The sequence below is a fragment of the Natator depressus genome, chromosome 8 (assembly GCF_965152275.1).
Source record: "Natator depressus isolate rNatDep1 chromosome 8, rNatDep2.hap1, whole genome shotgun sequence".
Lineage (NCBI taxonomy): Eukaryota > Metazoa > Chordata > Testudines > Cheloniidae > Natator > Natator depressus.
Window position 1 is genome coordinate 88,033,681 of NC_134241.1, and position 16,766 is coordinate 88,050,446.

The 16,766-nt window shown below is 42.6% G+C and overlaps 1 protein-coding gene across 4 annotated transcripts in view; it reads right to left on the reverse strand.

The window, feature by feature from the left end:
• Window positions 1–16,766, reverse strand: part of PDE4B (phosphodiesterase 4B) — a 376,497-nt gene that overhangs the window by 262,767 nt on the left and 96,964 nt on the right. The window contains exon 1 of one of the 4 annotated variants that reach the window (XM_074961579.1): window positions 15,741–16,254. The exons of the other annotated variants lie outside the window; for them this stretch is intronic. Within the exon in view, the coding sequence (XP_074817680.1) occupies window positions 15,741–15,976 (236 nt within the window). The 5' untranslated portion in view covers window positions 15,977–16,254. Of the gene's footprint in view, window positions 1–15,740; window positions 16,255–16,766 lie in introns of those variants that run through there. 4 annotated transcript variants of the gene reach the window in all.

Here is a 16,766-nt window from a genome sequence, read left to right on the forward strand (position 1 = left end):
TACATTTTTAATGAGTAGTTAACCATTGGAACAAGAGAATCCAATGAACAGAGGTGTTTTAAGGGGACCGGGCACAAGTGGTCAAACTTTCCAGGGTCCATGGAGCAGGAGGCTGGCAATGCACCACAGCAGGCTATACTGGCAGTCCAGCCAGAGGGGCATCAAGACACTGCCCCACCAGGGCCGCAGATAAAAGTGGTGATTACGGATGCAGAGGGGATATCCACGAAGCATTTTGTCCCAGTAAAGGTAGACAGGAAAAAGGTCCAGGCTGGACATCGGTGTCCGGTAACCTTAGCCTCATCCAATGTGATGCACCCAGCTGTGCTTTTACCCAACACACACCTGACGTTGGAGCGATGTACTCAGAGATAAGGAGGAGGATAGGCTAGCCCTGTAACCATGACACTAGCACTTCTGAAAATTTAGGCCAATAGAACATAGATACTGTAGAAATGAATAGCTAAAGAACATATGAGTGCCTGCATACTATGAAAATACAGCTTTATTATTTCCCTTCACATAGGCTGTTAAAACTTATCCTGTTTTCTGTATATATAAAGGCAGACTTCCCACCCTGCAGTATATCTATTGTGTGATGGGATACAGTAAGGTTTATGAGCTGGAAATCTCTTTGAATAATCACCCATATATCAGTGTGTAGGAAGGTCTTGGCAGATCATGTACTTGAGTATGAATTTGAAATATGGGCCCAGGGATTCCCAATTATTCAGCCATTTATGAAAACTATTTAAATCTTAATACCTGATAAACAACAAACATGGTATTCAGCAACAAAGAGGCTGCCTCCATCTGTAGTGTATAAGAACAGCTTGATTTTATCACACACACACACACACACACACACACACACACACTATGAAGCACTGTGTTAGCTCAGTCTACTCATGCTTGTGGGTAATGCTTCTGTTTCTGTTCCACTGACAGCTGCAATTAGTATATCCTCTGATAGTGGTGCCACTGGATGTTTTGGGTAGAGGGAATACTACAGAACGGTATATGCCAAGATAACTAAAATGTAGTGGATTTTACTCATCTAGACTTGGAATAACAAATGCTAACCATTCAGAAAAGTGATGTCCATGCTGTGCCTTTTAGAGTACTAGAAGGGAAAGATAAGTGTTCTGCACACAATCTGCTCCACGTGGGCTGGTGGAAGCAAAGTAGAACCACTAGTCACTGGAGCAAGAATGTGAGAGCAGCAGGGACACCCCAGCAACAAGGAGAGGGCTTAGCCAGAGCCTTCTACCCTGAAGGTCTTCATATCCCCTAGACACCAACAATTTCCATCAGTCTTAGGGTTTTATACTCCAGCCCATCACTGTAGTATCTGAACGAAAGCCACATAAAAACAGTCGCAAAGTTCCTGGCAGATTTCATGGAGCCTCTGGTACCTCTCCATTTTTAGGGTTAAAACTCTGCTTGTAAATGGAGGGGTGGTTTTCAGGGGGGAAATAAAAAAGCATGTTTCATCCACTTATGGTGGATAGGCTTTCCCAAAGAAAGAGGTTCTACAACATTTCATAAAGATAGTCAGACTCTGGATTCACCTGATCTCATCTGGAAGATTGTTCCACAGCTGGATCCCCTTGACCAAAAATACTTCGATCCCAGCTCTCACATGCTTTGTAATCAGCACTGTCCTGGAGGAGTCACGATTCACAGATCAAAATTCAGTCTTTCATGTAGGGGCTTGCTCCATGAATTGCTTTGAAAATTAGGACCATAGCCTTTTACTGTCAGCAGAAGTTGACTGGCTTAATGTTCTCACAGCAGCCTAAGCCATAGAGAAGGCTTCCGTACCAGGTGGAGCCTGTGCATTGTCTTCACATTCAGGTCCATATGTAAGGAGTTACAATAATCCATCCTAGATATGACTGACGCACGGCCATGTCCTCAGTCCTCATCTGGGTAGAAAACCCAAATTTCCTAGTAAGTTGGAGGTGAAAAGAGTCATTTTTGGAAAGTGATGCTACCTGGTCTTGTGTGTAAATAAGCAGTGGATGTATTGTTTCTTGACTTTAGCAAAGCTTTTGACACGGTCTCCCACAGTATTCTTGTCAGCAAGTTAAAGAAGTATGGGCTGGATGAATGCACTATAAGGTGGGTAGAAAGTTGGCTAGATTGTCGGGCTCAACAGGTAGCGATCAATGGCTCCATGTCTAGTTGGCAGCCGGTATCAAGTGGAGTGCCCTAGGGGTCAGTCCTGGGGCCGGTTTTGTTCAATATCTTCATAAATGATCTGGAGGATGGTGTGGATTGCAGTCTCAGCAAATTTGCGGATGATACTAAACTGGGAGGAGTGGTAGATACGCTGGAGGGCAGGGATAGGATACAGAGGGACCTAGACAAATTGGAGGATTGGGCCAAAAGAAATCTGATGAGGTTCAATAAGGATAAGTGCAGGGTCCTGCACTTAGGACAGAAGAACCCAATGCACAGCTACAGACTAGGGACCGAATGGCTAGGCAGCAGTTCTGCGGAAAAGGACCTAGGGGTGACAGTGGACGAGAAGCTGGATATGAGTCAGCAGTGTGCCCTTGTTGCCAAGAAGGCCAATGGCATTTTGGGATGTATAAGTAGGGGCATAGCAAGCAGATCGAGGGACGTGATCGTTCCCCTCTATTCGACATTGGTGAGGCCTCATCTGGAGTACTGTGTCCAGTTTTGGGCCCCACACTACAAGAAGGATGTGGATAAACTGGAGAGAGTCCAGCGAAGGGCAACAAAAATGATTAGGGGTCTGGAACACATGACTTATGAGGAGAGGCTGAGGGAACTGGGATTGTTTAGTCTGCAGAAGAGAAGAATGAGGGGGGATTTGATAGCTGCTTTCAACTACCTGAGAGGTGGTTCCAGAGAGGATGGTTCTAGACTATTCTCAGTGGTAGAACAGGACAGGACAAGGAGTAATGGTCTCAAGTTGCAGTGGGGGAGGTTTAGGTTGGATATTAGAGAAAACTTTTTCACTAGGAGGGTGGTGAAACACTGGAATGCGTTACCTAGGGAGGTGGTAGAATCTCCTTCCTTAGAAGTTTTTAAGGTCAGGCTTGACAAAGCCCTGGCTGGGATGATTTAATTGGGGATTGGTCCTGCTTTGAGCAGGGGGTTGGACTAGATGACCTCCTGAGGTCCCTTCCAACCCCGATATTCTATGATTCTATGGTCATCCAAGGCTTCACATAACTTTGACAATCGGGGCAGTACACCATCAGTGGGTGGTGGAGACAATGTATTGGCCCATAGGCAGCGGAGCTGGGGGAGCCACCTGGGTCATGGCCCAACTATTTTTCAGCTAGGCCGAATCTGAGTGGAGCTGCAACCCCATATGCCAAGTCACCATGCCACATACTCAAATTTGGCATGGCCATCCCTCTGTCATGATGGAGGGACCGCTGAGCCAAACCTGAGTGGTACTGCAACCCCACACACAGGTCACCATGCCACTTATAAAATTTAGAGGTAGTAGGTGTAGGGGGCTTATGGTCTGGGGGAGCAGGGGAGGGAGTCAGGCTGCTGATGTGGGGGGAACTAGGAAGGGAAGAGGATGCTCAGGCAGGAGTAGGCAAATCTATGCCCCCCATCCCACTTTAAATGGTGCATCACAGCTCATGTCTTGGCCAATTCTTCAGCGTGTTTCACCTTGCTGACCAGTACACCTCAGTCTTGCTTGGGTTCAGCTTGATCCAGCCACCCTTTGTCCAAGAACAAATTTCTATAGGCATTCTGACATTTTGGTAGTGGTGGTGGTGGTTGCATCAGTTACCAGTGAGATACACAGAGAGAACTGTCAGACTGCTTTTTACACCATGGATTCTGGGCAAAAACTGCTGAATCTAGTTGTTGCCCAGTCTAAAGAGGTTGAGAGTTTAGACTGCGTGTTTATATTTTGTTTCTTTTGGTAACTAACTCTGACTTGTTGCCTATCACTTAAAACCTACCTTTGAAAGTCAATACATTTGTTTAATTGTTTATCTTTACCAGTGAGTTTGTATGAAGTGTGGGGAAAATCTCCTCAGGTTTGACAAAGGCTAGTGTATGTCCACTTTCCACTGCTGAAGTGGTGAACCAATTAATAAATTTGCACTGACCATCTTGAGCAGTGCAAGACAGTATATTACTGGGGTACAGTGCTGGGGGGTAGAGGGGGATTCAGCTGGTGCCTTTCTCTGTGTGCCTTTCATGAGTGGCTCTGGGAGCATTCATGCAATCCAGCTGGGTGTGGGGCTCCACATGCTGTTGTGCCGAGTGATAGCAGCACCCATAGGCACCAACTCCATGGGTGCTCCAGGGCTGGAGAACCCACAGGGAAAAATTAGCGGGTTTCCGCACCCACTGATAGACAAGCTCCCACCTCCTCGCCTCCTTCTCCCCCCACCCGAGCACACCGCATCCCCGCTCCTCCCCCTCCCTCCCAGCGCTTCCAGCCCCTCCCCCCCCAACAGTTGTTTGGCGGCTCTTAGGGCTTTCCAGGAGGGAGGGAGAGGAGTGGGGATGTGGCGCGCTCAGGGGAGGAGGCGGAGAAGAGGCGGGGCAGGGGCAGAATGGGGGTGGGAGGAGGGGTGTGAGGGCGGTGCAGGGGCGGGGTTGAGCACCCACTGGGAAGAGGGGAAGTTGGCACCTATAGCAGCACCTGGAGGGGTTTGCTGTTGGTCACTAGCAAGGCATTGTGAGAGACAGCCAAGGCTGAAGAAAGTTCAGGGGGCACAGCACTCCCACAGTCCCAGACTGCACCCCGGGGGGATCCCCGTCACAGAGATATGGATTTTTCCACAAATGTTTCCCCCTCAGAAGCTATGATTTCAAAATATATAGTGTGTCTACTTCTCACTTCCAAGATCTAGTCTGCTGGCTAGGTTAGAAATCAAACTGTGGTCTAAGAGGTTACTGCACAAGTTGGTTTTACAACCAAGACAAAATATGTGATGGAATAAATTAAAGATTATGTATATATGTATACAAACACACATGCACTACATGTTTCCGTAAGAATAAAAACATTCGTTCCCAAGAACCACATCATGATGTGCCATACAGGTTATACAATCGCATGACAAGAAATTAATATCATAGTGAGAGCTGAATGACACACACTGGACATACACAGTAACCCCCCACTTAACATCCTCTCGCTTAACGTTGTTTCGATCTTACATCCCCGCTCATTACAGAACATGCTCCATTTAAAGTTGTGCAATGCTTCGTTATAATGTCATTTGGCTGCCTGCTTTGTCCACAGCTGGCAGCCCCCATATCAGTTCCCCTATGCCCCCCCCGCACAGCGCCTCCCGCCTGCAGACCCCGTGAATCAGTGCCTTCCCCCTCCTCCCCCTGCCTGCAGCGATCAGCTGGCTTGCAGCATTCAGGAGGGAGGGGGGAGGAGCGAGGACTCGGTGCGCAGGCTCCCCCTCCCTCCCTGTCTCCTGAACTCCACAAACCAGCTGACTGCCGCAGGCAGGACGCAGGGGAGGAAGGGGGGAGGCTGCGCGCCGAGTACTAGCTCCTCCCCCCTCCCTCCTGCCCCCGAACGCCGCAAGCCAGCTGATTGCCACGGGCAGGAGGGAGGGAGGGAGGGAGGAGCGAGGATGCTGCACGCCTCCCTCCCCGTCCCCCTCCCCCAGCAATCAGCTGGTTTGCGTCGTTTAGGAGACAGGGAAGGGGGAGCCTGCGTGCCGTGTCCTCACTCCTCCCCACTCCCTCCTGCCTCCTGAATGCCGCAAGCCAGATGATTGCCGCGGGCAGGAGGAGCGAGGACACGGCGTGCGGAGTAAAGGGGGGGGACGAAGAGGTGGATTAAGGGTGGAGGTTTGGGGGAGGGGTGGAGTGGACGGGTCGAGGGTTGAGCCCCCCGCCCCTGGTGCTTGCAGAGTAGGGGAAGCTGCCACTGCTGCTGCAAAACGTGCTTCTCCTAGCCTACAGCACCTTCAGTCTCCTTGCCTGACTCATTGTCTCCAGTGCCAGTGGGCTGTGCCTGTGTGGGGTAAGGTGGGGGCACCTCCCAACTATAGTACCGTACTGTACGGCAAAAAAAAATAAAATTTCCCTGGAACCTAACCCCCCTTATTTACATTCATTCTTATGGGGAAATTGGATTCGCTTAACATCGTTTCACTTAGAGTCGCATTTTTCAGGAACATAACTACAATGTTAAGTGAGGAGTTACTGTACTAGATGTCCATATAGAACTCTACTCTTCCACATGAATACAGTTGGACTCAGGGCAAACTGATAAAATTGCCCACACAGTTAACTCGATTAGCTGCTGTGCACAAGTTTTGCTTTCATATTATTAAAAATTTGCCACAGAGGCTGCTGCAGTAGGAATGTCCATCCATGTTAAGCTTGAACTCACTAGCTTAGAGAAAGAGCAGCAGGATGAACACTGTGACACTGGACCCACTGCTCTATGTAGGCAGCTTGATTCTATGTAGCGCATGCTCTCCTTGTTCCAGTCTCCTTCTCAATCCCCACCTCCTCTCCTAGCTCCTGCTTCATTCAAATCATAGACCAAAATATGACTCCTGCTGTCCATCTCTTATCCCTCAAGATGTCTCCTTCACACCATCCCCTCCCACTTCTTTTTCTCCTCTCTCATCCCTCCCTATAGAATGCCAAACTTGGCTCTGCACTTGCCCATCACAGCTGCCTTATCTTCCCCTACACTTCCCTCTTGTTTTCCCAGTCATTAGCTATGTTTCCAGCTCTCCATAAAGCCAATAATTGTAGCCTCATGGCCAAGTCTCTTCTTTATATTCATCCTCCTCAATTGTACAGCTTCTGGCATGAAACACCTAATTGTCTCAACTAAGTCACACCACAGTATACAAGTGCACTTACCATAAGAGGCTAGTACATTGTTCAGCATGAGAGAGGTTAATTCCTTTACTATAATAAACCAAGCAACAGAAATTCACTGTTTCCCCCCACAGCATATTCATGTATTATTTAAAACCTCCTACACCCCACAGCAATAAACTATTTTTAATATTGAGAGATCAAAACAGCTTGAGCAAGTTAAAAATGTTTTTTCTTTCATTGGGAAGAGGTAGGGAATTGTATCTGATCAGATGAGTGAAAGAGGAAATTCAATGTATACATATTTTTGCCGCAAAATAAAGAAAAATATTTCATATTAACAAATTAAATGTGGGCAGATATAAAAAGACAATATTTTCCCCAAAGATACTTTCACCGCCTGCCACACCAGACTCCATATAGACTTTACTATATGTATGGGCAATGATTTCTGTAGTGCAGAATTATCTACCGCTAATTCCATACCAAATATTGACTCCAATTATTTAATAATGGCTATATTCTCACATTATATCAATACAGAAACCCACACACTTTAAGCAATATTATCTGTTGACTAACAGAACACTGTATTTTCTGTAGGGCAGAAAGGAGTATATAAGGGCAAGGAATGTATTATAACATGTAATACATACTATGGCTCCACATCTTCACTCTGGACAATGATTCCCAACACTTATTCAAATAATATCATACCAGGAACAGGCTCATACTGAACTGTGCAAGGAACTGATTCACATTTCATAACCAACAACACACCATTCATGTACTCCTCCACACTGAACTTCAGTTTGACTGTAATCTTGGTGTTATTATATCTGACTCTGAAATCCCCTCCTCCTTCAATTCTCCCATGTTTGCAAATCTGCCTATCAACATCGCTGCAGCATTGTCTGTGCATGACACTGCCTCAATTCACCTCTGCAGAAATCACTATCCACATCCTTAATCCCTCTCCTCTTGATTATTGCAACACCCTCATACCTAATAATTATAGAATTATATTGTGCTGTATTGGTTCGTGAGCTGCAACTATATCACAAATTATCAGAGTACTCCAACAGGGAAAAATTTACGTCTGTTTCTACAGACAAGACAATACAAAGCCATTCAGTTTCATATAACATCCTTCACATCCAGTATCACAAGATACTTTAAAGAAACACAGGTATATCAAAGACAATGGTTTACAGCGTTAATTGCTGTGACTCAGACACGCAAAAAATGAAAAAATTCACAAAGATTAAGTACAAAAAAGGGAGCAGAGAATTGACAATTACAGATTTGCATTGAAAGCTAATCTACACTGCATAAATTATGGTGACAGATTCACTGCACTTTATCAGTCTGTACTGGCAACTCAAATGGATGAGAAAAACTGTATATTTACTGGAGAGAGACACCATATATAATTCTGTGGCCAGCATACACAATAGTTGGTGACATAGTGTAAGCATTTTATTTAATTTCAACTGTTCCTCGGTCACAGAGGCATGCACAATGGGGGAGGGGCGAGCGCAAGCAAGGGCACAGCCCCTTCCCAATAATCGGCGGGGTCACAGAGCTCCTCCGGCCCCAGAGCTGGAGGAGCTCGCGGTCTCTCCCCACCATGGCCATGGGGCCAGAGGAACTCGCTCTCTGTCAGTGCTGGCCACGGCCGCAAGCTGGAGAATCTTTCTGCCACCACCAGAGCCCCAGGGCTGGAGAATCAATCTGTCCATGCCACAGCCTTGGAGCTAGCAGAGCTGCCCCCCACCTTTTGCTATAATGGCTATAACGGCCAAATGGCTTGGATCCCCATGGAGTCGTTATAGTGAGGGTGTTTAACGTGCCCCTCCAAAAGTGGGCAAATTTAAATTCCTGCCCATGCCCCTGCTTAGTCAGTAATACCTTTCAAATAAAATCAAAAAATTCTTTAAGAAACCATTTTTCATGTTGTCTAAATGGTTAAATATACAACTGGAAGTCAGAACTCAGGGGTTCTCAAAACAGCTCAGCTACTGTGTCAATATGCGTCCACAGTAAATCACTTAATCTTTGTGTCTCTATTTACAACTCTGTAAAAGTGGTAATATTTATTGCACACTTAAAAGGTTTGTTCTGATTTAGAGATATAAATTCCAGCAATATTCTCTGTACTTAAAATGGGGAATGCCTCTAGAACCACTAATATCCCTAGGACTGGAAGGAGTGTTTTAAATGCACCCACCATACATGCCTCACAGGGATGAGCTGAAGCTTAATTAATGAATTTTTAAAACCAAATTGAGGTCCTCAGATGAAAGGCCCTTTAAGACGTGTCATGTATTGTTATCAATCCTCATCTATTAATAATTTAGTTTTCAAATTTAGATTTTTTCCAGTGAATTCCACTCTTTCATTAGCTTGGGGAGGAGGAGATACCTAAGTAGTGCAAAATACATCCTTAAATCCCTGTGCTTTTTTGCAAGAATAGATCCCTCTTTGTGTACTTCAGAGAAATATTTATGCCCATCAAAATCACGAACACCAGAGCTCCATGCTCTGCACTTCATCTCTTTAATAGCTGTAAAATACTTTGCAAAGCGTTTACACTTGCAAATATTCTGCTTCAATTGTGACAGGGTGTTTTACCCGCTTTAAGTGACTGGGGACAGGGGGAAATCTCTCCCTTCAGGCCCCCATTGATATAGGTAGGGTTCTTAGGAAATTTATTCTTAAGAAACAGGGAAAAAATGGGTTTCGGGATTTACTGCCATCCCCATTTCTGCTAATTTTTTCTTGTTTATAGACCCTTAAAACCAGAGCTACTGAAGAGGAAGGGGGGAGGGAAATCATCTTCCTACCTTCATGCCCTTAGGGACTTGCAATTTATTTAAGTAGTCTTTGTTCCAGAAATTCTTCCTGATAGATGTGTGAGGGAATATAGACTTCTGAAAGGCAACTGACTTGGTATGGCATGACATTTCAATTAAAAAACTAGAATGATACAAAATTAACATGGCACACATGAAATGGATTAAAAAACGGCTCACTGACTACTCTCAAAATGTAACTATTCATAGGGAATCTTCATTGAAAGTGTGTTTCTAGTAGAGTCCCTCAGGGATCAGTTCTTTACCCTGCACTTGAATATTTTCATCAGTGACCTGGAGAAAAACATAAAATCATCCCTGATAAAATTTGCAGATGATATAAATACTGTGGGACTGATGAATAATGAAGCAGACAAGTCTCTGATACACAGTGATCTGCGTAACTTGGTAATCTGGGCACAAGGAAACAATGTGTGTTTCAGTGTGGTGAAATGTGAACTCATACATCAAGGAACAAAGAATGCAGGCCATATTTACAGAATGGAGGATTCTATTCTGTGAAGCAGTGACTCTGAAAAGGACTTGGAGGTCATGGTGGGTAATCAGCTAAACAGGAGCTTCCAATGTGACACCTTAGATGGATAAACAGGGAACAGTTATATTACTTCTGTATTTGTCACTTGCGTGACCACTGCTGGGATATTGTATGATGCCCTCAGTTCAGGAAGGATGTTGATCAAATGGAATGGGTACACAGAAGATCCACGAGAATGGTTAAAGGATTGGAAAACAAGCCTTATAATGAAAAACTCAAGGATCTAATCTAGTTATCTTATCCAAGAGAAGGTTCATGGGTGACTTGATCACAATCTGTAACTACCTGGAACAAAAGTCTGATAATGGGCTCTTAAATCTTGCAGAGAAAGGTGTAACATGATCCAATGGCTGGAATTTGAAGCTAGACAAATTCAGACTGGAAATAAGGTGCACATTAACAGTTATGGTAATTAACCACAGGAACAATTTATCAGGGATTATGGTGGATTCTACATCCTCGGCAATTTTTAAGTCAAGGCTGAATGTTTTTCTAAAAGATATGCTCCAGTTCAAACAGGAATTAATTCAAGGAAGGCTTGTTATGTTATGTTGTTATACAGGAGGTTAAACTAGATGATCACAGTGGTCCCTTCTGGCCTTAGAATTTATGAGGCATGAATGAAGAATATATAGTATGCCATATACCCTCCTCCTCTTAATTTTGACACAATATTATCTTTCCACCCCCTCACTCTGTTTTTCTTGTCTCAATAGAGACTTTAACACTGCAGTATGCCTGCATGTCAGCCAAAGTTCAGAGGAGAAATGGGAAAAGTCGAATGATGAAGCAACAGCAGCTTCCTCACTCGCTCCAGTTTGATTGAAAAAATCCTAAGAAGCAGCCAGCTGCTCCCTGAAGAATGCAAACAGGTATATGGACCAGACTACATGGAGCTAACAAACAAGTTTGGTGTTCAGCAGTTAAAAGAACTGAGGCAATATTCTACTACTGTTGTATAGCAAGCTTGAAACAACAGCCTAAAGCCATAATGTATTGGAGCTTCAGGGAGACAAGTTATGCTGAGATACTAGTCCAGTATCGTCTCAAGAACAGAAGTCATAGGTCCCAATTTTCTCCTCGGCAAAGGGAGGGGTCAATATAATGGCAGATATTCCCTACTCCAGAAGCTTCGAAACAATCAGGCAACTTCTCCCTCTAGCATCATCCACCACTCCCTGGAATCCCATGAAAGCTTCTCCACTGAAGCTTTGTGGGGATTGAGGGCCCATGCCATGGTATCAGGAAGGAGAGGCTGATGGAGGGGGAAATTTGCATCCCCAGCATACTCGACTTCTTAGGGGTAAGGTATCAGCAACCAAGTTGTTTTTATAATGGGCACAGCTACACTGGCACCGCTGCAGCTGCATCACTGTAGCTCTTTAATGAAGACGCCCCATGCCGACAGGAGAGAGCTTTCCCATCAGAAGAGTTAATCCACCTCCCCAAGAGGCAGTAGCTATGTTGACAAAGCCCTCCCACCAACACAGTTCTGTCTACACAGGGGTTAAGTCGGTATAACTCTGCCGCTTAAGGGTGTGGATTTTTCATACCCCTGAGCAACATAGTTACATTGATATAGGTCTGTAGTGTAGACCAGACCAATGTTGTTTTAACTACAGCCTCCTCAAAGAGGGGATTTTTTTTAAAAAAATGGTTTTATACAAGTGCAGATAGCTTGCCCAATAATGAGGCTCCTCCAACAAAAGCAATGACTATCTTCATGAGTGGTAAGTGAACCTTGGTCACGGGTTCTAACATGGCCACTGTCCATGCAACAGAAATCAAAATGAAAATTGATCTTGCTTTCTTCTTGCCCTCTTTTCGCTGCATCACAAAGAGACACACCAGCAAAATATTTTGAGGCACCTGATTATAGAATAAGTACCATTTCCTGTGGTTTTAGGTGGCGCTCTCTTGGACTTAATGGGATACAATAGGTTGGGAGAAGGGATGGTCCAATGATTAGGGGACTGGCCTGGGACTCAGGAGACCTAGGCTCAATTCCCCACTTTGTTATAGACTTCCTGTGTGACCATGGGTAACCCATGTAGCTTCCCAGTGCCTCAGTTCCCCTTCTCTAAAATGGAGATAGCAGTACTGCCCTACCTCAGAGAAGTTTTGGTAGGATAACAGTATTGCCAACCTCAAAAGGTTCAGACATCATGAGTCAGACCTTAAAAAAAAAAAAAAATCAAAAAAAAAAATCACAAAACGTTTAAAAAAAAACACTTGAAAGTCAACCTATAACTAGTGGGCAGCCTATAACTACTTGAGGCTTTTTAGTTGACTACAGAAACAATTTTATGAGAACTGCCGGTTATCCTCAGCCATAATCAGTCCATCAGAGTTGAGCTTTTAAAGCAACATTTCAGTTCTAGTGGGTTGCATCTAGACAAGTCTTTACTATTTGGTTTCACCAGTGTAGACAATGCTCATTTAGCAAGGCAACATGTGACATACGCCGCAAGCTTTGATATGCCTACAGTAGGTTGTACGACTTCAGGTAATTAGAAAGATCAGTAGTTGTTCACTAGGCTTGGAACAAATTCAAATGCTATCACTTTATCGTACCATACTAATTAACTTGTTAAATTCCAGAACTGGAAATTATTTTGTAATCAAAACAGGCTGTATTTTCAAAAATTAAGGACAGCATATGATTTATAATTTACCATAGGGTATAGTTTTTAAAATATAAAGAAATATTTTCATTTCAGTTATGGTATATTCACCTCTGGAAGGATCCTCCATCTGACAGAAAAAAATTAAAGTATACATTTCTCAATACACTTTATTTATCTCTCACATTGTATTTTCTTCATTTAGTACATATTTGATCTAAAAGAAAGATGGACGTCTCAAAAATATCTAAAGCTCCACTGTGCTTTCAGATAATATGGCCCCTGCACTCTATGACATTAAAATGTAAAGTAAACAGAAAGAAATAAAAATATTAGCCAAAATGAGGGAGAAAATTGCAAAAACACGTTAGAAAAATCAGTTCATTTCCGTTCATTAAAAAGGTAAGGCTCATCACAGCACAGCTGGGGATTATGCATTAAGAGATAGGGGAAGTGACCCAGGTCATATAAATATTATTAAAGAACTATTTAAAAAGTCTTGAGGACAAATATTTAAATAAAACTCTGTTAGAAACAGCAATGTGTGCTAGAGAGAGTATCTTTTGTATTTTTTTGTACAAGGAGGGCCCAATTCTGCCACCCTCACATGCTGAAAAGGGCTTTACTCCAGCAGTAGTGCCACTGACATCAACAATACTGCTCAGTGTGAATAAGGATGGCAGAATCAGGTACTTAGAGAATAAAATTATTTTTAGACCTTCTACTATGAAATATATAGGTTACAAGATATTTAATGCTGTATATATTGATCTTCCCTGTATACTGATCTTCCGGATCTTCGGGGGGAGGGGAGGAAGCGGAAGAAATTTATTCTAAACAAAGAAAGCAAACAAGATATACAAACCAAAAGTACCCTATTTGGCAAGTATATGTTACACAATTGCATAAAAATTCCAATATAATTTCAGAAAAAAGTTATCTAAAAATTAAATAGTTCACTTTAATTTCAGTTGTTTCCTTTCATTTTGTAATCTGCTCAATAAAATTGAGAGTATGTACTGTTTGCTAGGGGTGGTGGGGTGTGTTACACATACATATATGTTCAAAACCTAAAATACATTACATTCTTGAGATAGATGGTTTTCTTGTATTTCTAATATTAAACTTAGTATATGAGGGGAAAAATTTATATTATATGTTCATCACCATTACATTGTAAAAACCTCACAAAATTCAACAAGTATGGTTACTTTTTAAAAAAATATCTGGAATAAGAAAAACCCCAACACATACGGACAAATGAAGACACTTAATTTCCATCTGTCCATATTTTAAAAATATATTATGATTAAATATGTAAGGTTTAATTAAACCTTACATATGTCTAACCATGAGCTTAATCTGATTACACCCCCAAAACACCCACAGAAGTACCACTCTTCACAGTATATGTTCTCCCCCTCCACCACACCCCACATCAGCATGTATTGAGAAATTAACATCCCATTGTTCCCCTGATGAGAAGATATAACAGACATTCAAGGGAATTCATGTATACAGACCTAGACACTACTGGCTAGTAACCAATTAAAGGGCTAAATGAAGCTCAAGGCCATACTAAAGTTATTATACCACTTTGGGTGCCATAATATTCTTTATAAAAAGAGATGCACCATTCCCGAACTATGAATTAGAATAAAAGGCTATGTTACAAGTTCATAAAAAAAAATTCTATAATAAATTTGGTATTCTCGTATTCCTGTATGTATGATCAGTGTTTTTTCTTAAAAGTTTCTCACAGATCTAGAGCCAGAACGACTGTTACAGCTGCTAATTTGCCATAAACAAATATCTAAGGCAAAGGAGGTTTAGTGCTTCATTTCAGAAAGTTCTTGCTTAAATGCAGCTTTGACCTTTTTCCAACACAACTCAAACACACTATTTTAAGAACAACATTCTACATTATGAAAGGAGAAACATACAAAGGGTAAATTATTTTTTGGTATATTAAAATCTCTGCTCACAAATATATATGGGGTTCCCTCGTGCTCTCTTTCCTTCTCTGATTCAGTTCATAGAAAGGGAAGTTAATGAATGTGGCTGTGTGCGAGTGTGTTATACAAACATGCATGTTATTAAAAGTTTGGAGATTTGGCTCTAGTAGTCGACTACAGTAGGTTTATATAAAAAAAGTTCTGTATCCATAAACCACACACAATGAATTTAGGAGAGAAAATATGAACCACTCGAAATTTGAGCCACTCTTTCTTTTGTTAATCCTTTATGACTTCATTTACCTGGCTTAATACAGCAATTCCCTTTATATTTTCACCAAGTGGTAATAAGCTTCAGCTCAAAATCAACTGTAACAGCATGCAAATTGCTGACTGCCCAAAAATGATCAATTTAAAACATATGAATCTTAGCTACAACCTTCTTTTAAAAAAGGAGGCTGAAAGAAGGCACAACATTTTTACCAAACAAAAATAGTCAAAAGCCACTCAGTAAAGTTGTAGCCTTTACCAGCATTTAAGCCTGACAGTAGCATAGCAAAAACGACCCAGTCTATGTTCTACTGTTACCTGCAATCAGAGTTGATATAGAAAGAAAAAGCATTTCAAAGATTCCTCTGAAAGAAATCCACATGCTTTGCCTACAATATGTCTATGAAAGTTCCTGGGTGCCTGTTTTATTCAATGAAGATTAACTACAGATGCATGCATTATAAGCTGTACGTATTCTGGAGAACAGAAGCTGAATGACAATTGTACAGGCACTGCATTGTACGTATTTCAGCTGCCCTCTGTTCTGTTCATTTCACACTTGCAGCAAGTATTATGAATGGATCTCAGCTTATTTTTCAGCGTTAAAAATATAGCCGCACACGCACTGGCTTGTAAAGACAAATAGATATCAAACAGATCTTACCATGTATGCGCCACTGTGAAGCGACGGCGTTGACGGATGCTTTTATTCACCAGCAACTTTCTGAAAAAGCATGGAGAGTTCCTTGGAGAGCTGCGAGGTGAAATTTTTGGAGACGTGGGTCTGTTCCCTGGCAGTTTGGGAAGCTCAAGTTCTAAATGCATTTGTTCTTTGAAAGTCTTTATGTAGATATCTGACTCTGGAGCAGCAAGTTCCCTAGAAGAATCTTTTGCTGTCATAGCTTGGATGTTGTGTTAGCTTTCACCATTCAAAAAACATATCACAGAGACATTGCTTCAGATTCAAATGCTGATAGATTGGCAAAGCCTAGCCCTGCCATTCACAAGGCTGAGTCCCGAATGGAAAAGCTACCTAAAACAGCAGCAGCCTAAATCGAAGAATAAGTCAGTGCTTTATCAGACAGAGCTTTATCAGCCCAGCTTTCCCTCTGAAAATGCGCCAAAGTGCTTTCTGTGTCAGTAGCCTCCTTGTGGATGTGCCTTGTCTGCAAGCTATACACTGACACTCACTGAATTCATTCAGCTGAACATACCAGCTCATGAAAAATTCATAAGAACTTCCTCCCGATCAATCCTTTTAATAAAATACTTCATCAAGAAAGTATATGCAGACAAATCTAGTATTTTAAGAAAATAAAGCTGTTTACAAACATATTACAAAACAGTGCAACCTGGTTCATTCAGGCCCAACATAAAAAAGATCTTCATTCAGAATTATTTGTGTAACCCACACTGCAGTAGCTCCACCCATGACATGCTTATTGGCTCAATATTGTTTTGACAACTGGACTCTATTCAGCCCTTCTTTATACTGTGCATGTGTCAGATTTTCATGAAATTTTGAAGAGGGTTCTAACACAGTTACAGTGTAACATGCTAATCTGTGTGCTCCCAAGCAGCCTCTGTACACATCCAAAGGGTCCCTGACGATGACTTTTCTGAATCAAACCAATGCTAGCATGAGCACATAATTTGCAAAAGGGAAAGGTGGGGAAGGGAAAAAATGCAA